Raw genomic sequence first — 24,384 nt, 5'->3', positions numbered from 1 at the left:
GTCCATATTTGTTGTTTGTTTTTCTGGCCCTTCGTTTTCTGTGTCAGATACAGCCGTCAGACAAATCTGAGCTTCCCACTTGTAATTACAGCTTGGACTTTTAGTGAGCACATTTACAAGTTGGAAACTCATATTTACGATATGCCAAGAATGTGGTAGCAATCCTGTTTGTGGTGAAAGGTAGAAATGAGGTCAAGGAATGGGTTCAGGGCATTTTTTTTTTTTTTTTTTGATGATTTCTGGACCCATTTTCTGTCAACTGAAGTTTTTCATTAATACAGATTTGAAGATTTGTCTAAATCTAGATGGGATTCAGAATTGTTGAGCAGATTTTGTTCAAGGATGAAGAGAATTGTTATTTCTGTCATGTGATGACTTGATATATTTTAGTTATCCATTTTTTTTACACGTCAGTTTTATAGATATGGATTCAACTGCAAGTTTTATTTTATATGCAGGTGCTGTGATTCTTTTTGATGTTGTATTCCCAGTGGATAGAATATGCCCCATAATAAACAGATGGCGAGGGGAAAAAGGAAAAAATGCAGTCATGGTTACATCAAGATGCAGCAAACACTCAGGTGAACCGTAGCTGAACATTTGCTTTCGCTACCTGATAGCTGAGTATCAGCTGTGTCTCAGTGGTTTCCAGAAGTCTTAATGAAAATTTACATCCAGGTGCACCACATGTCTTTTTCATAGCTATGACTACATGAACAATTCCCTTCTGGAAGCCATTTTTCATTGGCTTGCATGTGCGAGCTGTCAGCCGCTACCAATCAAAGAATCTGGACAGAATCCTCCTTCACTGGCAGAGATGCAACCCTTTTACAGAGGTCCAGTCTGTTGTGTCCCAGACACAGCAGCAGACATGCCTGTGTGAAATCATTAAGAAAAGATGTTTCTATAAGTGGGGACAGACAGTATGTCAGTTGCTCTGTGCAGTCATTGTGGGCGTTTCTATTGATTTTCAGTGTCCTGTGCTTACTCAGATCTTTAGGAAACTCAACACTGAGTAATCCAAGGAGGCTTTCCCACGCTGAGGAAGAACCTTGTCATTAGTTCTAGTTTGGCTCCCACAAATTATAGCGTTGTTGGTGTCCAGCTGATGAAGTCATCAGAGAAGATTTGTGGGTGAGGAGGAGTACTCTCTGTATGGGATATATTCTATTCATTATTGTCATAAAATTTCGTGCAAAGCAGCTGAGACCTTTCAAATATGTGTGTGAGCTCTATGAAAGAACTTGATGTGCCAGCACAACTGTGGATTCTTTGGTATTAACGCCTCTTTTATACAGCAATGCATAGACTCTTTTTCCTGGTCAACTCCACAAGAAATAAGCCTGAATTAAGTTTGATGCAGCGATGAATCTGGGCTGTCTTAAACAGAAACTTTTTTTCTTGCTTTTTGCTCTGTTGACCTTTTTACAACTTGTACAAATCTAAGACGATTATCAAAGCAGAGGTATCTTTGTTTAGCGTAGCCCCATCAATGAATAATATCACTATATAATCCTCTGATGTGGTAGACTCCTGCACCCACAGTGACTTGCAGTATTCTGTTGTAGCTCATTGATTTTAGCAAATGGATCTAATTGTTGGGTTGTCATTTGGGTCATTACAGTATCAGTCTGTTGCTCATTCTTACTGTGTGCAGATTGAAGATGTTTTTCAAGCTGTTATCTGGGTTATTAAAGGAATAGTTCAATGTTAAGGGAAATCTTATTTGCTTTTTTTTTGCAGAAAGTAAGATCGATTTCACTGTCATGTCCCTTTAAATATGAACGTGACTTTACTGCCCCCATCCAAGAACTAGTTTGACACATAACCTCTGTGAAACCACAAACTTGTATTTACATTTTCTCCCAGTTGATTTAATTATTGGTCTATGAAAAGCAGTGAAAATGACCATCACAATAATACTGCACAAGGTGGCATCATTATTTTATTTATTGATTTATTTATTTTCAGTTCAAAACCTAATAATATTATTGCTATCATTTAAGTTCAAGAAAAGCAAAAAAAAAGTAAGTTCAATAAAACAAAATGCATCTGTGTGATATGTTTCCTTTCTGTTTTCCAGAACCTTCACATTAACCAGGACTGGCCAATAGTCAGAGGTCCAGAGGTGATATTTATCTTGCCAAATCCACATCCCAGGTTTAGCATGGGTGCAAGAGGCATTCTGAGCTGCCTCTTCCTGACTGCTTTGCTCAGCTTAACGAATGCTGGGCTCGTGAAGAAAGTCCTAAGGCATCAACGACAGGCTCCGGCAACCCCTGAAGAACATAACATTAGTCTTCCCAATGCTGGCGACCCCGTGGTTTTCAACCACGTCTATAACATCAATGTTCCTGCCAGCGCCCTGTGCTCAGTGAATCTGGACGCTCCCGACAGCGTGCAGCTCCATCCCCAAGATGCAGCAGTCTCTTCGGGCCATCACGCCACTGAGCACACTCTCCAAGGGGAGAATCAGATCGTCTTCACCCACCGCATCAACATACCTCGGCAAGCCTGTGGTTGTACTGACGACCTGCCCGCCCTAAAAGACCTCATGAGCCGGTTGGAGATGCTGGAGGGAGAAGTTTCAGCTTTGAGAGATCAGTGCAGTGTTGATGGGGCCTGCTGCAGTGCACAGGTCTCAGGTAGGTGTAATCGATCTGTCATACATGGATATATAGATTATAGCCAATGCAGTAAAATAATTCTTAATTTCTCATTGTGAACACTAAGAATACTATGTAACTCCATCAGTATAGGGCACATCTGTTCCATTCATCTGAGTAGTTGAGGAATTTGATGTGGGGGTGTAATACTCCCATCAAGTCATCTGTTACTTTGAATAAGACTTTGTTCGGCTCAAATGACGTGCCATGACATACAGTAACTGAATATCAGTGAAAGTAAGAAGTGGTGGTTGCTAAACTCAGCATAATGACAAATGGACTATTGCTTTAATGACAGAAATTCTCAAGTTGATTTTATTAAAAGAACTGATGTTACAAAATAATTAAACACAATACCACAGAGATGTTCCACAAAATGTTGTGATTTATGGTGAAACACTGAAAAACAAAGACAATTGAACCTTGAAAAAACTTCTACTTTCTTATCAAAGGTGAGGTGGGAACTAAACCTTACTGCAACGGTCATGGAAACTACAGCACTGGAACCTGTGGCTGCGCATGTGAGCCTGGCTGGAAGGGACCCAACTGCACTGAACCCGAGTGTCCCAATAACTGCCAGGACCGTGGCCATTGTGTTGACGGAAAGTGTGAGTGCTTCAAAGGCTTCACCGGAGAAGACTGCACACTTGACGTCTGCCCTGTGGACTGCGGAGCCCACGGCCAGTGTGTGGGCGGCATTTGCATCTGCTCGGATGGTTTCTTTGGCGAAGACTGCTCTCAAACCAAGTGCCTCAATAACTGCCGTGGTCGTGGGCGCTGTGACGACGGAGACTGCATGTGCGATGAACCCTGGACTGGCTTCGACTGCTCTGAACTCATCTGCCCTAAAGACTGCTACGACCGCGGCCGCTGTCTGAATGGAACCTGCTACTGCGATGAGGGATACACCGGGGAGGACTGTGGAGAGCGCACCTGTTCCAATAACTGCCATGGAAATGGTTTCTGTGTAGATGGCCAGTGTGTCTGCATCGCCGGCTTCAGTGGAGAAGACTGCTCTCAGCTCACCTGCCTCAACGACTGTAATGGCAGAGGAACGTGCTTCAATGGGATGTGTATCTGCGACACGGGCTACCAAGGTGAGGACTGCAGCCAGTTAGCGTGTCTGAACAACTGTAACCACAGAGGCCAGTGCATAAATGGACAGTGCGCCTGCGATGTTGGCTTCCAAGGAGATGATTGCGCTGAGCTTTCCTGTCCAAGCAACTGCCGACACAGGGGGCGCTGTGTTAATGGCCAGTGTGTGTGCGAAGAAGGCTTCGCCGGTGAGGACTGCAGCATCAGGACCTGCCCCTCAAACTGCTACGGTCGCGGCGAGTGCATTGAGGGACGTTGTGTGTGTCACGCAGGCTTCACCGGCGAGGACTGCGGTGAACTGAGCTGCCCTAACAACTGCCGAAACCGCGGCCGGTGCATCGATGGGCAGTGTGTTTGTGACGAAGGCTTCGCCGGGGAAGACTGCAGTCAGAAAGCTTGTCCCAACGACTGCCTGGCCCGGGGCTACTGTGCAGATGGCAAGTGCGTCTGCCAGGAAGGCTACTCAGGAGATGACTGCTCTGTGCACGCCTGCCCAGGTAACTGCAACAACAGGGGGCGCTGCATCAATGGAAAATGCCAATGTGAGAGTGGGTATGAAGGAGAAAGCTGTGCAGAGCTGAGCTGTCTCAACAACTGCCAGGACAAAGGCCGCTGCATGAATGGCCAGTGCGTCTGTGATGAGGGATACATTGGAGAGGACTGCTCAGAGGGTAAGAAGCGCTGTTCATTTCAGTGCACATACACACAAACATTTGGCAGTTTACAGGTCGTGATGTTTTCCATGTGTCAACTAGATGGACTATAAAAGCAAATCCAACATGATGTAATTTCCTCTTATTCTCAAAATTCACTCTCCACTCATCCTGAGAGAAACTATTTTAGTGAATATATAAAAGGATTTTGGTTGGTATATTGCCGTTGTCTGCACTTTGTTCACACTTTTTTGGCACTTCTTCACACCACAGCCAGATGTGGCTCTGGAGTTTTCATTAGCTCTCTGTGGTGGATACTCTGTGATTGAGAGCATGAGAAACTGTCCAAGAGAACACCCTCTGCAACTATTTTTTGCTTTCGTTTTTTCCAGTGTCTCCTCCAAAAGACCTTACCGTTGGCGAGGTCACCAGTGAGACAGTGGACCTGTCCTGGAACAACGAGATGCTGGTCACAGAGTACCTTGTGACGTATGTGCCCACCCGTCCTGGTGGTCTTCACCGGGAGTTCACTGTGCAAGGAGACAAAACTGTTGCCACTGTCAAAGAGCTTGAACCTGGCCTCGAGTACCTGATCAACGTCTATGCTGTTCTGAGCAACAAGAAGAGTATCCCTGTCAGCGCCAGGGTGGCCACAAGTACGTCAATGTCGACTCCATGCTACTTTATTGTGAATAAATGTAAATAAAATAAAAAGGGTTATACGGCTTAGCTGTCAGTGTTTTCTGATTATTTTTTTGTTTCCGTCCCTCCAGATCTCCCTCAACCAGAGGGTTTAAGATTCAAATCGGTGAGAGAAACCTCAGTGGAGGTGATGTGGGACCAGCTGGACATCTCCTTTGATGGCTGGGAGATCTATTTCCGCAACACGGTCAGTCTGCCCGTCTCTTTTGAAGGCTTGCTCAGGAATTTATTAACAGACACGGAAAAAGAGGTGATAAGCTATGCCAGTTTATTGGACATCTCAGCAAAACATGGATTTATTTCAGTGCTAACCCTTAAAATTGCTTTGACATATGGAAAACCTCAGTGAGGGCAAGTCTGGATGTCATAGAAATGCGGGTAAATCTTCCGCTCCGAATCCGAGGCAGTAATTCTTTGAGACTAAATTACTGTGCCAGCTGATAAGTCAGAAACCTTTTTAAGTTTTGCAGTTGCTGCAGAGTTTTACCCATTTTTAAATGTCTTGTCCCCTCCTGACCTTCATGTTAATTTTGATAATGGGCTGTGTGATGTAGTCTAATACTCAACAGTTCTCTGTCAGGTTATCAGACCTCTCACACATTTCCTGTGCTGTCTAAATAGACAGCTACCATGTCACGCATACATAAATGTTTCAGCAGTGCTCAATTTATTTGATACAGCATTGTTCCATAGTTTGTTTAACCTGCTGTCTGAAGTTTTATGAAGATCAGAAACACAGTTTTGTTGGATCAGTAGCAGAACTGGTAGAGGGACCTCTCTGAGTTTAAGAGAATAAAATTGAACACAAGGAATGTTCAAAGCAAATTGAAAAATAAATCTCACATCTGAACTTCAGACACATGGATACACAGTGAGAAGATCTTAGTTGTATTACATAAACAAGATGGCACCCGTGTGATTCATGTAGAAGCTCTAACTCTAACTCGTTTTTCTAAAATGTGGAACCTGAGGCTTAAAATCCAATAAAAATATGAAAGGACTGTTTACAAAAATCAAAATATTGACCATCTGGGTTTAATTTAAATCCTCTGAAGTCAGCGTGCAAAAATGTGATGTCTGATTTTTCCTTGACCTGATTTTGTCACAGTCATCTATTGTCATGTGTGCGTGTCCTTATTTTACATTCGTTCATGCATAATGTGTCATTGCAGAAAGAAGAAAATGGAAAAGTGGTGAGCACCCTGCCACCCTCTCAAAACCAGTTTCTCCAGTCGGGCCTCGGACCAGGACAGGAGTATGAAGTCTCCATAAACGTCATCAAGAACAACACCAGAGGGCCCCAAACATCCAAAAAAGTCACTACCAGTGAGTGTGTGGCTGTGCACAAACACTTTATTGGAGTATTTGGAGAGAACTGGTGAGCTCATAGATGCTTTAAAAAAAAAAACACACACACTTGGTGCTAAGTATCCAGTTTAGATGGTATGTCATTTTCCTGCTGAGTCTGGCAGCTATTAGCGGTGTGGTAGGATACAAAAAATGTCACTTGTCTTGAGTACAGAGTAAAAATAATACATTAATGTCACAGAGTGAAATTCCATAATGAAAAGAAGAGTAACAACAGGAAATCCCTGCTGGCTCGCCACAGTTCCATCTAACAGATTTTCACTGAAGACTAATCACTCAGACAGATTGAATCTCAGCTTACCATGTAATAGTTTTTTTTTTTTCCACTAAATCTTGCTTTTAGCTCGTGTTCCCTGCTTGGTGAAACTTTTATTGCAGTATTACACCATACATTACGTTGTGAAATGCTTTCAGTTGCTTATGCGAGTGATATGGCACGTTAGGCCAAATAACTTCCACTGTGCATGGAAAAGCCATTTAGTTCAGCAGTCTGTGTTGATGAACTCCCTGGGTATCACACCATTGCATTTCTGATGTCATTTATTTGTGTAGGCTGAAAGTAGACACAGCTCCCAGAAATGAATGATCGAAGTAAGACTAAACCTTTGCAACCCTTTCACCCCCCAGAGGTCTTTTTATCACAGCTCCAAAACATGGAGGAGAGACGTCTCCTCCACATGTAGACACAGGAGATTTGTCATGTAGTAAACACAGCGTCGGAGTGAAAGGGAATCTCATTATTTTTCATGATGGCCTTTCCCTTGTTGATCCAAGTTATTGCTTTGTCTTGTGAGAGCCAAGTTGAGTCTTACAGGGCTGTTTTATGTACAAAGGCTTAATAAAACATGGCAGCAGTGCAAGTGTTTGGTCTCACACCAGCGCAGATTCATTTTCTCAGCCAGTATCTTTGATCTTTCTTTAGTAATTTCTGAATTTAACTTGTAGAAGTTAAAACATTGCTATAGAGACTATTAAATCTTTGATATAGACACTTATCTGGTTATGAACCTTAAAGGAACAGTGCAAAATTATGGGTAATACACATATTTGCTTGTTGAGAATTGGATTACTTAGTGTAAAGACTGGAAACGGCTAGCTAGGCTCTGTCCAAATTTTTAAATGATCAAAAATTAACATTTTAGTATTTCCACTGAGACGGATATAGTGTCTTAGTTTAGCATGCTATCATGCTAACATTTGCCAGTTAGTACTAATACAAGGAAAAGCCGGAGTGGATTGCCATTATTTTTTAAGGTATTTGGTCATTGGCAAAAATATTGGACAAAATATTTCTTTTTGACTGGACTCACCCTTTCCTCTCTCACCCAAATTCCCACCCCAGAGATTGACGGCGCCCAGCAGGTGGAGGTGAAGGATGTGACGGACTCCTCGGCTCTGGTCAGCTGGTCTCTGCCGGTGGCTCCTGTGGACAGAATCACCATGTTTTACGGGCCCAGCTCCGACCCCTCAGATGAGACCATTGTGGAGATTTCCCTCCCAGACAAACAATACAGCATTGACCGCCTGAGGCCAGACACCGAGTACAAAGTGTCGCTCATCTCCAGGAGTGGAGACATCACCAGTGACCCCGTCACCACCACATTCACTACAGGTACTACAGGCTTTTGATAGCAGTAACTGCAGATTTCTCTTTTATAGTTTCATTTGTGTTTTTGCAGTGTCAACAAATCCCATCAAAAACTATCTACTAACAAGAAATGTCTGTGTATCCAAAGCCTGATGTATCTGATGTACTCCTTTGTGCTATAGAGCTCCGTTGTTGTCCAAAAACTATGTAAATCACATAAGTGAGTCGGACTGTTTCCTTCATTTTCCTTCATTGCCATACACACACACACACACACACACTGTAATTTGACTCTATCCCACACACACACCATCCTAACCTTGGAAATGGTCACCAGAGACTCATATGTGTATTAATCCTGGAAATAGTCTCCAATAAATGCACAATTTAGGCCTGTTTGAGTAGCTTTTGCTAAAAACTATGGTGACCAGCTGTTTTAGTAAATTACTGAGATTTTCTAACAGAAATCGTAAGTATCAATTTATGTGTGTGAGTGAAGCTGTCCAGTATTGCAGAACTGGAGTGTGGATATATTTTACAGTATTTCATATTCAGTTTGTGATGATTTGGGATGTTTTCATTCCACAGATTGGAGCGTCCCAATTTCAAATAAAGTACAAAACTATAAATTCCATGTCTGTGTGTGAGCAGAAAGTTGTTGATTGTGATTATAAATGTGTTCTTCTTACTGTAGCTCTGGATGCTCCCACGGACCTGCAGGCTGTGTCCCAGACAGATGACAGCATCACTCTGGAGTGGAGTAACAGTGAAGCTGATGTTGGCAGCTATCGAGTGAAATACAGTCCCCTCTCTGGAGCGGCTCATGGTGAAGAGGTATTCCCACGAGGACCAGGAGACACCACAAAAGCTACTATCACTGGTACGGGCCATACGGGACATTTATCTTTAAGTACAGCCACGCACAACTTTAATTAGTCATACTACGTCCTAATTTTTCTTCTGTCTGTATGGCAGGGCTGAGGCCAGGGACAGAGTATGGGATTGGTGTGACTGCTTTGAAGAATGAGAGAGAGAGCATCCCTGCTACTACAAATGCAGCAACTGGTGAGAGAAGCTGCCGAGCAGCTGTTCAAACAGTCCTCCTTGATAAATATAGAGCTGGCAAGTAAAGTGACAAAATGAAACTAGTGGGAGTTCTCTTGAGCATCCAATAGACATGACAAGAGATTTTACAAATTCAGCTTAGGTTTTCCACACATTTTTCTCCCATGTCAGATATCGATCCTCCCAGAGATTTTGAAGCAGAGTCCACAGAGACTTCCCTCACCTTAAGGTGGCAGAAACCTCAGGCCAAGGTCAGCGGCTACAGGCTGGTGTACGTCTCCAGGGATGGCCAGGTTGAGGAGGAGGAGATCCCTGCCACAGCCACGAGCCATGTCCTGTCCAACCTAACGCCTGGAATGCGCTACACCCTCACTTTGACTGCAGACAGGGGTCACAAGAGGAGCCTGCCAGTCACGATGCTTGCATCCACAGGTGGGTAGGAAAACACACATTTTACCACAAAAGAAATGTTAACACGTGTCTTCAAAGGAGGGTAAAAACTAATTTGTGATACAAAATACACTGTTATGTCCATTAGAATTTCTGCAGGCATAAAAAGCTTTTAGCACAGAGTAAAAAGATGGTTTCTCTTTCCTCTCATTCACTAAATTTAGGAGTGTTGGGATGAATGTTTGTTTTCTTCATGGCTTGTCTTCCAGTATTATTGGGTACCCCATTTTTGATACGTTTCTGTAATGTAACATTCAATGATTATGTGTCTCTATAGAAAGGTTTTTATTGTTATTGGCAGTCCATCAGTCCCACTTTGACTTTGGATTTACAGGAAAACGATGTATTGACATAGTCCAGGGCAATTTTTATCTCATTGACAACACTGTTTACTTTTGATTGTCTTTACACCAAATGAGAGCTGTAATAAGTCACTGCTAATGCAAACAGAACAATTCCTACTGCCACTGCTTCATATATACTTCTGCACAACGAGCAAATAGCGCTGACAGCGATTGATAACAGAAACTACTCACTCTGTGTGCAGCATGAATTTGATTATTTTTAACTGACTTCTTTATCAAAACAATGTGAGTTTGTTTGGCTGCACTGTAAACAGATACACCAGTCACTGCTGCTCAGTGAATATAGACTGTAAATCTTAAAGATCACAACTAGAAACGCTGGGATTTAGAAGTGCTAGTATAGAGATTTGATGGCTGGAAATAAACCTACAGCCAACCAACACCAAGAATATGAGATACACTTACACTTAAATGATGTTTTCTTTATTTGTACCTTTTTGTTTTTCTTATAGCCTCTTTCACATTTTATTTAGCCGACTCTGACGACCGTGAGCTAACGACTCCCACAGGCTCGGAGGACAATGTCATTAGCTTTGTGTTTTTAGACCCCTCCGAGTCCCAGTTTTCTGGGACGGAGCCTGAGGATGAGCTTGGAACGCTGACTATCTCAGGCATCACGCCTGAAGGATTTGACCTCTCGTGGAAACTAAAGGCTCACAATGTCTATGATAGTTTCACAGTAGAGTATAAAGACACTCAGCGATTATGGGATGTGAGAGAGGCCCAACTTCCTGGAAATGCCACTGGCTCTAGAATCCAAGGCCTGGCGGCATCGACAGAGTATCAAATAAAACTTTATGGAATAACCAGTAGCCAGAGATCTGCGCTACTTGAAGCTGTTGCAGTCACAGGTATAAGACTCTCTTTTAGACTGAATGTTTTTTAGAGACAGTTTTATTTTTTTGACAGCTTCTCCCTCAGGCGGAAATACATTCTGTTTCATAGAGGCCAAATAGTTGCTCAGGTCAGGGTAGCAATGATTTGCATGCTGGTATTTTATTCATGAAGATTTCGCAACAAAGATTTTTTTTAGCAGCTGTCAACTCCGTAACCTTTAGCATGACACTGTATGATGACAAACTCACCAGAGATTATTGTATTTTCACAAAAAACTCATTTGATCTCATCCCATCTGTCTTCTGGCAAGGCTTCAGTACAGGCAAAATGTTGCTTCCCAAAATTCAAATACATGAAGACATCCGCAGTGGGAACTCTTTCTTCTCTGAGCCATTAATACCTTCAGATACAAGAGGTTATAGTACACTAGCTCTCCTGAATTCTTCCTGCGTTTCAGCTATTAAATGCAACCATTTTGTTCTCTGAAAGCCTGTGCCACTAATTCCATCTGCATCATTCATAGTCGTCAATCCCATTTACACAATGAAATGATTTTCTAGCAGTCGGAGAAGATTACAGCATACGTCACTCGCATGTCAAACAAGTGACTCAAGAGTCTTTCTTTAGCAACAAAATGGCTGTGCATGGCTTCACCAACCATTTGAAGACAACTGTGTACTTCCACTTTGGTGGACTACTCAGAGGCTTCAAAAATTAATGGCACTGACTCAAATGCCATTAAGGCCTTAGCTGTGGCTTGATGATATAAATCCTGGTCCTGGAAATACAGGGATAATAAGAGAAAATGATAAACTTCACAGGAATAATGATTCAAAGACAAAAGTTTGTGCAGAATTATTTGCTTTGATTTCTACAGTATTCTTATTTTAACCCAGTTTCTTCTTCACAGGTTCTTTTTCAGTGAACAGCAGAGCTGGTAACAAATCAATTGTTTAACCTGCTTTTATTCACTTTAGCACCAAAGCCTACCTCCTCAGATGTGCTTACGCTGCACATCAAAGATGCCCCAACAACCCCACAGTCTGCTCTGGATGCTAAAGCAGCTCAAAACCTAGATCCCCTCCATCCTCTAAACACTGAGGCTCCTTCCATTTCTCATACTGATGTCAAGAGTTCTGGTGCCGAGCCAGAAAGCTTGAGCCTGGACGTGTTGGGGAACCTCACACTCGGTGTTACCTCCACCAGTGTGAGCCTGGCGTGGTCTGCGCCTGACGAGGTGTTTGATAGCTTTTTGGTGGAGGTTGATGCTCCGTCAGGGGCAACACAAACTCATGTGACCACACTACCAGGAAATGTGAGGAAGACTGAGATAGATGGTTTGTCACCGTCTACACACTATAATATTACATTGCAAGGGCTGGTGGAAGGGAGGCGATCTTTACCTCTCAAAGTTTTTGCTACAACAGGTACATGGAACAAGTATTTCTTTTTGTAGTTATTCATCACAACCATCATCATCACATCCATCTATTGTTTATACTCTAAATATTTCTGGATGACTGCATGGTCTTTTCCTGAGACAGTTGTCCTATTTTCTTGAATCTTAAATCCCCTTAAATCGAGTAATGATTTTTAAAGAATATGTAAATGTCAATAGAGGAAAATCTTTACTTTTTTCTCTTGTTTTTGTCCTAGTTCAGTTCTGAAAGTCTAAGAATACTTTCCCTAAACTGTGGCCCCAATACTGTCTCGTACTTATGCAATGAATAATGTGCTTTGAAAAGTTGAATGTGAGAGTGATTTTTATAATCCATTTTGCCACTCAGTTGACCCCACTCTGATCTGTCTATCTACCAGAGGACCTGAAGCCCATGGTGATGAACCTCACCATCTCTGACAATACATGGGATAGCTTCACAGCGTCCTGGAGCCCCACGGGTGGGGAGTTTGACAGCTTTGTCATTGAGGTAACAAACTTGGAGAATTTCGCAGAGAGCCAGAACCTCACAGTGTCTGGAGACGCTTTCAGCCTGGGCATCTCCGGGCTGAATCCCAACACCAGCTACATGGTTGGCCTGTTTGGGATGTATCAAGGCTCCTTCCTTGAACCCGTGTACACTGAAGCCACCACAGGTACCTGCAACTTGCAGCGTTGCAGCGTTTTGTCCTCTAACTCTTTAAGTTTCTCTCCTTTTTTGATTATTTTAACTACCTGTCTGTTTCAGTCGGTCTCTGTGAAGCACACACAGACACTTGAACCTTTCTTGTCCCACTCACAGTGGAGCGTCCACATCTCGCTGCATGAAACGAGAACGTCATAATAACCTAATTCCTGATTTGTCATCACTGTGCGACACCCTGGCCACAGGGTCCTGCTTCATCTTAACCAACATGCCATGAACCATTCTTTACCCTCCGGCCACTGTTTCTGTCTAGCTGAGAGAGAGGGCAGGGTGATGGGCACCAACGCCGCATCACTGAGCCACGCAAACGCCCCTCAAATGTTCACCCTTACCCCGCCCGGACTGCTCCCTCAACCCCAGTTACCAAAGTGCATGAAGCCCCCCCACCCCACCCCCCCACCCCTACCATCTCCTGCATTGTGGTGAGATTTGACGCTGATGTGCTGCAATGATTGCAAAAGCAAACCAATAACTTTCACCCTCACACGCCTGTCACACCATGACGGCGTGACCATCTCATTTCATCCCATCAACGCTCATTCAGTGTATAATTGATTAACCTTGAGGGATCATTTGCCTATGGATGTGTAAGTGCTCACATGTGACATTTGAGTTCTGTTAGTTTGTGTGAACTGAGACAGTCTAGTTTTGTCGGTTCTGATAAATTTTATTTTCACAGAACATCAAAGTAAATATCCTCATTTCCTCTTGAACTACTTGGTGGCAAATGATTAAATCTTCTTGTCATTATCAAGGTAAAAAGCAAATGATATAATCTGAGGTTAACAGTGACGCCATCTTGTTTTACATCTGAATGATGCTTAAATTGTCTGCTGCATGTTTGCATGCACCTGATTGTATTTCTCATTGCATGGAAACATTTATTTTTATTAGTTTAACTTCCTATTCAGCTTTGAATAGCTGTGATGCAACATTATGCAGAATTGACTGTTAACGGATCAACTGCACGATCAGATCTTCCTCCATATGCATGAAAGAGATTTATAGTTCTCTTATATTTCCTCCTTTGCCACATTTTCACATTTAAATCAACATTTCATTCATTTAAACTTGCAGGCTAGTGTTCTTAAGCTATTTACCACAAAGGCTTTTGTGTTTTTGCCCTTGGCATTACACGTTTTTCCATCTGAATATGTTTTTATTAAAAGCAATAGGCATAATTGGTTTAAAATTCAAGCTGCTAAGTTAACTGTGCTTTTTTTTAAATGCAAAAATATATGCATGTGTTGAATCTTTTATGAAACTACTCAGACTATCGGGAATTGCAAGTGGGTGGTGGTGAGTGGCCTGGAACACTAAACACATTTATATGATAAATCAAACCAACCGGCTACCAATAATTTGTAATATCTCATTATGTGTTCTGCAAATTTTTTTTTGATAAATATCTAATAATGATTTCTCTCTTTAGTGAATCAACCTGTGGTTGGCAAAGTATATATCGCAAACTTAACATCAGAGAGCTTTTCAATCTTCTGGAACGGCACTGAAGGACAATTTGATGGTTTTATCCTGGAGATAATTGATTCTGATTGGCTGATGGAGCCAAAGGAATATAACATATCCCACAATGTAAAGTCCCACGACGTCACAGGGCTCAGGCCCAGCACTGACTATGTAGCCTACCTCTATGGGACTTACAAGGGATCCCGAACAAGTGCTGTCAGTATTGTTGCATCAACAGGTATTCTGATTTTATGTATTTGTCATACAAGGAATAGTTTATTTAAATATTATATATATCTGCATTGTAAAGTTGACTTGGGCCTGTATGCATATAGGGACAAATACATGCTTTCTACTAACTTAAGTGAAAATATTTCGTATCTTTCTCTTCCCTGTAGCTGAAGAGCCGGATTTGTCCAGGCTAGTTGTTTCTAACATTACCTCAGACAGAATTTCTCTGTCGTGGCGGACAGGAGAAAAGGCTTTTGATAACTTTATAGTAGAAGTCAGAGAGTCTGCTTTGCCCTCGCAGGCAATGGGGCGCGCGCTGCCAGGAGACGTGCGCTCCACAGTCATGGGCGGCCTCAAAGCAAGCACAAGCTACAACATAAAGCTGTACGCCAGCACTGGTGGACAGAACACGCAGCCCCTATTTGCCGTAGTTACAACAGGTATCAGATTACATGCATTTTTTGACACTGCATGTGCCAACCACATTGTGATTTATCAGCACAACATAACTGAAAAGCCGTGTTCTTTTTCTGTTCAGAGGATGTCCCACAGTTGGGGCCCATAGCTGCTTCATCTGTGAGCCCACATAACCTCAGCTTGTCCTGGAGCACTGTGTCAGGCCACTTTGATGGCTTTGTTATCCGGGTCAGTGACCCTGAGCAGCAGTCTGATACGCTGGAGTTCAGGCTGCCCGGTGAAGCCCGTAACATTACGATCTCTAACCTGATGGATGCCACAGGCTATGATATTGAACTGTACGGTATTTCTCATGGGCGTCACACCCCCTCTGTGTTGGCCCACGCTGTCACAGGTACTATGTATTTTACTCATCTTAAACTCTCATCACTTGTAGTTGTAAATAGTCATGTTTTTGTGTCTCCTGCTATCAGCTTAATACAGCAGAATACCTTAGAATTTATTATTTATCATCTGCAGGGCTAAAGCCTGAAATGCATTAAAAGCAAATTTGACACGCATCCTTAGCATCAACAACGTTTGCACAAACTGGCAGCGTGAAACCTTTTGATTTATTAACCCCAAGGAGGTCAGACATGGATGGATGGATACGATCAGTTGGCTAGCATTAAAAGTAGCTGGCGTTTATACTTAATAATTAGCTTTTATAAACAGAACTAATACTTCAGAACTGATACTCAAGTGCACCAATACAAAGACGTCATAATTTATAATTTGCATTAAGAATACACGCCATTGCAGAGTGGTGTGAAGATGCAGTGCCACTGATGGCCACTAGGTTTTTGTGTTGATTTCTAGTGAGAGATAATAATTACCATGACGTTTTCTACAAGAAGTTTTTGTTGTCATATTTTGGGATGCCTTTCTTCTAATTGTCATTCAGGAGCATCTTTGCTTTATTGTGAGAAGTCTTTGCGGTGATGGTTCATCACGTCCTTGTTCACTGCGGTTGTTTTGTGGCATCTGATCGTAAACCCCATTATAAGTTTAAAACTGTCTCTTAGAGGTGTATGAACCACTGTGATGCATGCCAAATTTGCCTTTAATGTGTTTTGGCGTTTAAATTGTGGAGCCATTCAGGTCAGATGTTTGTATTCTTTACTACTTTCTGCTTCGTTAAACCTGATCACCTCACAGGATGAACAGGTTTTTTGATTTTGCTTTTGCAACCATTGCACACTTGGTTGTTCACTCTTGTTCCCCCTCCCACGTTTGTTCCTTCTCACTACAAAAAAATCAAACCCACTGCCATCCAGCTCCTCTGCCTAAAGTGGAAAACTTGACCATTTCCAACATCTCCCCCTACGGCTTCCGCGTGTCGTGGGAGGTGAAGCAGCAGCTGCAGCAGGACGAATTAGCCCCCTCTAGTGGCGGCTTCAGCCATTTTCACATAGTGGTGACAGACTCTGGCTGGCTGCTGGAGCCTCAGGAGTTCACTGTGCCAGGAAACCAAAGTCACCTGGACATCTGGGGCCTCATCACCGGCATAGGCTATGAGGTCAGGCTGACAGGGGTGTCAGAGTCGGGGCTTCTCTCTCGGCCTCTGACTACAGTGGCTGTGACAGGTACCGCTCACAGTGCCCTGCCAGGCCCCTCGTCTTACTAAACTACACAGTTCCTTATTTTGATGAAACTGCTGTATAATGTTTAACCTTATGATCCAATTCTGAAGTTTCACCATCACAACCTAGCAGGTTTACAAATGGCACGATTCTTTGATATTCATGCTTTTTGTAAAGAATATTTAAGATAACAGTTGCCCTATAGAATTAGCTTTTAACAAAATTAGCTTGAGAATTTATAACTCTAGGTTCTGGTTGTTGCCATGTTTTGATGGTGAGGTTTCAGCTCAGTACTAACCTGAACTCAGATTTATAACACAACTCTTTTCCAGAATGATCTCCCTTTCTTTTGTTTTAAGAATTTCCTTGGTATGCAGCTTCGTCGCCGGGAGGATTAGATGTAGAGCTCCCATCTGTTTCTTCTCGCCTCCAAAATATGAGCAAGCAAACACTTGTTTGTTTTCATATTTTAAAATGTGTTTTCCTTCAGATTTCTGATTGGTGCCGCACAGATGTCTGTGGACTGCTTTTAAAAGTAGAATGAGTAAGATCTTCAAAAAAATTGTCTTTCTCAATCTTCACTTATGACCCACTAGAAACGTGTCGTGGTCTGTGTATCTGCAGAGACCCTTCCCTCTGCCTTTATTTTCTTGTTTTTTGCTGTTCGGGCAGTAGGCGTGTAGCCGCCAACAGGCTAGTCTGCAACCACACATCCAAGAGGAACCTACAAAAATGGCAAAAGCAGTGCAGAGAGAACCAAATGTAGTGAGGTGAAACCCCAAGCAGATAAAGCTCAGATCTGAGGTGGGCTTTCATCTGCTAGCGGGCGTCCTAAAGCAAATCAGTCAGTCAGTTTAGCTGGGGAGGAGAGGTCCAACTTTGAATGTTGGCTTTACAAACAGCAACCAACAAATCCTACTCATTCTGCCTTTAAAGTTACCTCCACCACGATGTTACCCATTTCATGCTGGCTTATCGATCTGGCTTAAACCACCGAATAGAATAAATTTACAAAAAGTAGGAAAACACTGATAAATCAACCAGACATTCTGAGCATGACATGTCTGTTGATTTAACTTCTAATCTCATTGTTTCATTACCTTTGAATGCACTGACTGCATCTAGGCTGGCCTTGAAGACGCATGGGGACCTCGTCTCAACCGGTGTTTGAAATCCGCCCAACAGATCCGCCTTTTTTTTTTTGGATTGAGAACCTGTTAACTGACATAAATAAACATTTACAAAAAGCATCTTGTCCTCTTAATTCACCCAAACACCTTTGTAGCCCGTGTGCTGTCTTTTTGACCGATTTCCACTAACGGACGCCTGAGCATGGCAGATTGGAGGAGGTGGCCAACATGGCCTTCAGGCTGGAATATAACCCTGTGTGCCACCTGGAAACCTCCTCGTCCTATTGCTGACTTCTTCCAAACTGATGTCTTTGGCCATCTCTCAGAATTTGATGAATATTGCCGGGAAAACGGCAAACCTGCTGCAACGTTATGTCTCCTTATGTCTAACCAGAGGCCGAGTCGGAGGTGGAGCATCTCTTTGTCTCGGACATCACAGCTGACGGTTTCCGTCTGTCGTGGACTGCTGATGAAGACATGTTTGACAGATTTGTGATAAAAATAAGAGATAGCAAAAGATTAGCCCATCCTCAAGAGTACAGTGTCCGCGGCGATGAACGAACAAGGGTTTTAACTGGGCTCATGAGTGGCACCGAGTATGAAATCGAGCTGTATGGTGTCACATTGGACCAGCGCTCCCAACCTATTACTGGGGTTGCTCAGACAGGTACATGAAAAACACTGCAAACTGCGATTTATACTAATTTCTAATCTTCCTGCGTTTCGGGTGTGAAGTCTGCTGTCAGAACTGAACCTACAGTCCCACTAATCATCTTTATTTCTCTGGTTTAGGCTTAACGGAAAAATGGTCTTATGGGAAACCTAATTTCTGGAGTTTAATTTGGATCCTCAAGCTTATTTTTCCCTGCAATGTAATTGGCCATATTTTCTTCACGTTAACTCACCTTTCTCTCTGCTTTCTTGTCTGCGCATGTCCATCTTCACTTTTCTAGGCCTGAGTATTCCAAAGGGACTGCACTTCACTGAAGTCACCGACTCCTCAGCCATAGTTCACTGGTCCATGCCTCGCTCTCCAGTGGATAGCTACCGTATCACCTATGTACCCTTTGAAGGAGGTAAGAGCTCAATACTTTTACAGTTTAAACTGTATTTTCAACTTGGATTTACATTTGAATTTAGTTTCATATTTCATAGCATTTCATCCAATAGTTGTTAAGATATTCATGTCCCCCAGAGGATGAATCCTAATGATTTTGGCGATCCGATGACTTTTCCTGTTCACCAGCCACAGTTATACTTTTTGTTTAGTGATAATTGGCGAATGTGAGCATGCGAACATGTTTTACCAATATGCTGATCATCATTGGACAGATCTTCTTATTTCATATTTAAATGTACTTTATGTTGTTGTTTTTTAGTACAGGGCTCATGTTCTGTCCGCTGTCCTCCACAGGAAGCCCAATGCTCGTGACCGTGGATGGCAGCGTGTTTGAGGCTTTGCTGCCCAACATGATCCCTGGTAAAATCTACCAAGTGACTGTGAGTGCTTTGAAGGGTCTGGAGGAGAGTGACCCCAGCACTGACACTGTAACCACAGGTTGGCTTTCTTCTTTGCTTACACACCACTTACAGCTTCTGCGTCAGTCCCTCCTCCCTCACTTGTAGTGACGTTTGAGTCAGTTCTTAGAAAACCTAACTGAAGCCATTTCCCCTTAGACTGTGTTTCTGTTTGTTTCCCTCCAGGTTTGGACAGACCTCAGGGCCTGACTGCCGTTAATGTCACCGACGTCTCAGCCCTGTTGCTTTGGCAACCGTCTGTGGCCAATGTCGATGGCTACGTCATTACTTACAGCACGGATTCAGGTGCGTCTCCGTTTACATCGATTTTATTTTCTTGCAATAGCCCTTAATTTAGACAAATTTAGACAATTTGTGCAAAGAAACTAATTCAGACTATTAAAGTGTGTATGGGTGACTTTTATTGTGTGATTTGGTTTATTAATGTGGTTGTTTCCTGCCTTATAGTCTCCCCCACAGTGGAGCATGTTTCTGGGAACATAGTGGAGTTTGAGATGGGCTCCCTGGTTCCAGGATCCTACTACACAGTGGGAGTACATGCTGTGAAAGAAACTCTGAAGAGTGACTCTGCTGTTACAGAATTCACCACTGGTAGGTTTAGAGGGAAGACCTGAGGCCAAATATATACTGATTCTTGTGTAACCTGTAGCTACAGTTCAGTTCGTCAGTGTGTTTCTTGTGTGAAAGAATAGTCTCCTCCAAATGACTAGAAAGGTGCTGTACAAATACAGACCATTTACCATTTTAATGAATGACAAATGTACCATGTGATGTATTTTCAGATGTGGATCCTCCTCGAGATCTGACGGCTATTAACATTCAGACTGAAAGTGCGACTCTTACGTGGAGACCTCCACAGGCCGCTGTCACCGGTTACACACTCACCTTCTCCTCTGCTGATGGTGTAATCAGGGTACGAACATCCTCACATCACTTCACTCACTGACAACACTTTGCTTGGTTAAGCCTGCTTAAACTCACTGTCTCTGACGTGCATTTTCCAAAGCATGCCGTAAGGCTGCAGGTTGATTTACTAAGCAGTTTGCAGCCATCATTCTCCGTTTATACTGAATTTATACTAAAAACGAAGCCAAAATGTCCCCTTGCCATCTTGCGCTGATGATGTGATTTAGAGTCTGCACAGTAATAATCGCAGATTTCGATCTCCAACTTGGAGACTTGTGCTCCAAATACACCCGCCTGACCTAATCACAGGTTAGAGTGGGCCATCAATTATGATGTTCCACACCCGTTTTATAACATCAAATAACTAATTAAAACCAAACTGAGCAGAAAAATGAACTCAGCGTGACAAGAACGACCTAAAATGGTACAAACCATCTTTGGGAAATATTTATTTTATGTGTGTTTTGACTTTTCAGTTTGGCCCATTTTCCATCCACTAGCACGAAGGGTGAGGGTTTATGACCTATGCTGTCACCCGGGGGTGATCGAGATGTTTTGGCTTCACTGTTAAGGAGCCGTCACGTCACGTCGTCCATCTTTATATACAGTCGATGGTTTATTACAACTTTCTTCTCACACATCTGCTTTTGAAGAGTGATTTTGAAACTGCTGAATCCCCCCCATATGTTTTACATCGTCTGTTTTGTTATTGATCGCCTGCTCAGTTTGAGTCACCACAGCTCGTGACTGTAACCCTTTTTGAGCACCAAAATCTAACTGATGGATGTCAAACATGTTTTAAGTCTTGTAGTTGTTTTCTAATGAGTATAAACTGTGGCTATAAAGTCTATAAAGGCTAGTCAGTAAGTCTCCAGTATTGTCTCGCTCCATGTAAATGCTTTGTGTCTATATGTGCGTGCATGAATTCAGGAGGTGGTGCTGAGCCCGACAGCGTCCTCTTACAGCATGGCACAGCTAACTGGCTCCACAGAGTACAATGTCAGGCTGCAGGCCATCGCCGGAGCCCAGAGGAGTCGTCACGTGAGCACCGTCTTCACTACCAGTAAGCACATGCCTATTTTTTTTGTTTGTGATCATTTGTGTGCATCCCCTAAAATCAACATCGACTTAACCTGCTGGTTCTCATTAGCAGTGAAGGGTCTGGTGGTTGTCTGGTTACGTAATCATCCAGATGCAGCAGATATTATTTCTTCTAATGCAAATTCCTTTCATTTAATCTGATACTCCAGTCCGTTCACCTGTGCTTATTTTTCAGTCCGTCTTAGCTGCTCCCAATGGAAAAAGCTTTTATTTTTCCTTTCTCCCCTTTCTTTTAAAGTCTTCTTTCTTCTTTCCAAGGTTCTCTCTTTCACACACAATACTGTATTACTCTCCTGTGATGAAGATAAAGCAACTGTGTCGCCGAGATCTCAAAGTTGATGTCTTTTTAATATGTGCTTCTAGTTGGACAGTTGTACAGACGCCCTAAGGACTGTGCTCAGATTTTACTGAACGGGGAGACGACCTCTGGTCTGTACACCATCTACGTGGGAGGAGAGGAGAGCCAGCCCATCCAGGTTTACTGTGACATGACCACAGATGGCGGAGGATGGCTGGTGAGTAAATCAACCTGCTGGAATCCACTTAAAAGCAGTTTTGAACCCATAATTCAGATAGAATAGGATATGATCAGGCATAGTTATACAGCGCCTGTTTTTCTAATGACAAACTGCATCTCCGTGACCTCGGCCGATCTTGTTATGATTATTGTGAAGCTGTTGTGACTCTCATGAAAGTGATTCCTCCTCAGGTTTTCCTCAGACGCCAGAATGGAAAGCTGGAATTCTACAGGAACTGGAAGAACTACACTGCTGGCTTCGGTAGCATGAATGATGAGTTCTGGCTGGGTAAGAGCACTCGTCTTCTCGCTTTATTCTCTTCGCCTCTCTCACTCGGTTCCTTCCCAACTCACACATATCAAATTATTATAGGTCTCTCCAACCTCCATAAAATCACAAATTCTGGTCATTACGAGCTGCGAGTGGACTTGACGGACCACGGGGAATCGGCCTACGCTCAGTATGACAAGTTGACAATTGCAGAGCCAAGAACACGCTACAAAATCTACATCGGAGCCTACAGTGGAACAGCGGGTGGGTATTACTTTAAAGGACTAGTTCAGCTTTGGGGAGTTACTTATTATTATTACTTTATATTACTTATATGCTTTTTATTAGCTGGTAGCTAAACATGACAGTTGTGTCATTTTTCTCATCTGTTCTCATTGTAAATATTAAACTACAGCCAGCTGCCAATTAGCTTAGCTTAGCATAAAGAATGGAAGCAGCTAGCCTTGTCTTTCTTTAAATACGCTCACACATTTCCATGCATGAATACATGAGCTGTGCTTTCTGGCCCTCACTGTGTCTGTATCTTCACCAGGTGACTCCATGACTTACCACCAGGGTCGACCCTTCTCCACCTTTGACAACGATAATGACATCGCTGTCACCAACTGCGCCTTATCCTACAAAGGCGCCTTTTGGTATAAAAACTGTCATCGTGTCAACCTCATGGGGAAATATGGCGACGACAGTCACAGTAAGGTATGTACGTCAGCTCTTATCTGCAGCTCTGTTCTCATGTCGCAGTTTTGAGTTGTCTTATATAAGATTTTCTCAGTTTTCTTCCAGTTTGTAGTCTCAAGAGTCAAGTCAAAGTCTTGGGGACCTTTTCAAATCCTGCTTTTTGAAACACTTTACGTAACATTTCCCAAACAGTTTTTTTTTCCTGACTCGCTCCAACATTGTGTAACTGTTTACTTTTCACCTTCTGTGTATTGAGGAAACTGATCAGATCTTTCCAGGAGGCTTCCCTCCATGTTAGTGGCTTGGTGGATGTGTTGTGTGTGGAAAGAAGAGCCTGACGTGTTTGATATTTCACTATCTGAGCCTTTTTCCCATGATTTGTATTCTGTTTTTCCACAGGGGATCAACTGGTTCCACTGGAAGGGCCACGAACACTCAATCGAATTTGCAGAGATGAAGATCAGACCAGCCAACTTCAGAAATTTCGAGAGCAGAAAAAAGCGATCATAGACTTGTGAACCCCTCCTCATCTGCACCTCATCTCCATCCCTCATGACCGTCTGTGTTCCCTCATCCTCAAATCACTCTCTAAAATACACACAAACAGCGACAATCATGCTGAATGTAGTTGAGTTCTGGCTGTGAGAAAAGAACCCGGTAACATCACACCAAAGAAACACTTAGCCGTTTGTTTGCGTAGCCGTCCCAATTTGTGTGAATATATTTCTGCGTTCCCACATTTTGGGTTCCAAAAGAAAGTAGCGGTGAGTTTGATGAGCGTGAATAGACATACAGCACATGTGTTATAGAGACCAAACATCTGTAATCATATGAGAATTAACTGTAAAATGGTGTAAATGGATCCACTGAATCAGAAACATGTCAAGGGCACATAGTCAGAAGGCGTCGGGCCGCTCACACCCCCGAAAATAAGGCAAATGTTTATGGTCAATTCCTCCATCTTTAAACTTGAGTTATTACCAAGGATAAATTATATAAAGTGACATGAATGGATATAAAGAACTCCTAATAAACTCTCGTAGACTTACTGTACAACCAAGAGGAGGCCACTAATACAGTCAAATTCATATTTAAATTTTGCTTGACTTATTTTGATAGAGAGGAAAAAAATCTGATGCTCTGCAACCTTCAATACAAATAAAAAAATATTAGTTTAATAAAAGTGTGTGTGAGCTCTTTTTTTTTTAAGAAGACGTTTAATTGCAGCTCCACTCCAGCAGATGGCAGTGTTTACTCTCTGGTTAGGAATCTAATGTGCTGCATGTCTGTGGTTGTCTGGTGCTGCAATATGTCTCAGTTATATAGTCATTCATGGCATCAGTACATCTTAAAGTCTTGGAACGTATTCAAGTTAAGAAAAAAAGTGTTTGTTTTTCAAAAACAAATAGTTGTGCTTTTAATTGGTTAATCCTTCCATCAAAGTTTTGCCACTTTTATTAAATACTGTAAGAATTATTGTTATAAACAACCATAACTGTGGGCCAAATGTTCATAAACATGTCAATAAACTCATGTTCTTTATGAAATAAC

General features: G+C 42.6%; 1 protein-coding gene across 2 annotated transcripts; it reads left to right on the top strand.

Moving 5' to 3' along the window:
* Positions 1-2,129: 2,129 nt before the first annotated feature.
* On the top strand, positions 2,130-24,211 carry tnca (tenascin Ca). 2 transcript variants are annotated; one of them, XM_070850026.1, is made up of 26 exons: positions 2,130-2,645; positions 3,119-4,432; positions 4,807-5,070; positions 5,188-5,303; positions 6,289-6,442; positions 7,827-8,096; positions 8,767-8,952; positions 9,048-9,137; positions 9,309-9,569; positions 12,608-12,883; positions 14,366-14,638; positions 14,799-15,071; positions 15,170-15,442; positions 16,365-16,673; positions 18,195-18,467; positions 18,754-18,876; positions 19,215-19,358; positions 19,505-19,624; positions 19,787-19,930; positions 20,122-20,252; positions 21,176-21,308; positions 21,710-21,861; positions 22,056-22,152; positions 22,237-22,398; positions 22,688-22,851; positions 23,233-24,211. In XM_070850026.1, exons 1-26 carry the CDS (start codon positions 2,168-2,170, stop codon positions 23,341-23,343), a joined length of 6,291 nt encoding a protein of 2,096 aa, XP_070706127.1. In that variant the 5' UTR covers positions 2,130-2,167; the 3' UTR covers positions 23,344-24,211. The 2 variants fall into 2 exon arrangements, with proteins under 2 accessions (XP_070706127.1, XP_070706128.1); XM_070850027.1 differs by lacking the exons at positions 14,366-14,638; positions 14,799-15,071; positions 15,170-15,442; positions 16,365-16,673.
* Positions 24,212-24,384: the final 173 nt, after the last annotated feature.

Source organism: Pempheris klunzingeri, chromosome 19 (assembly GCF_042242105.1).
Source record: "Pempheris klunzingeri isolate RE-2024b chromosome 19, fPemKlu1.hap1, whole genome shotgun sequence".
In the NCBI taxonomy this organism is placed as follows: domain Eukaryota; kingdom Metazoa; phylum Chordata; class Actinopteri; order Acropomatiformes; family Pempheridae; genus Pempheris; species Pempheris klunzingeri.
This window is presented reverse-complemented; position numbering and strand designations above follow the sequence as displayed.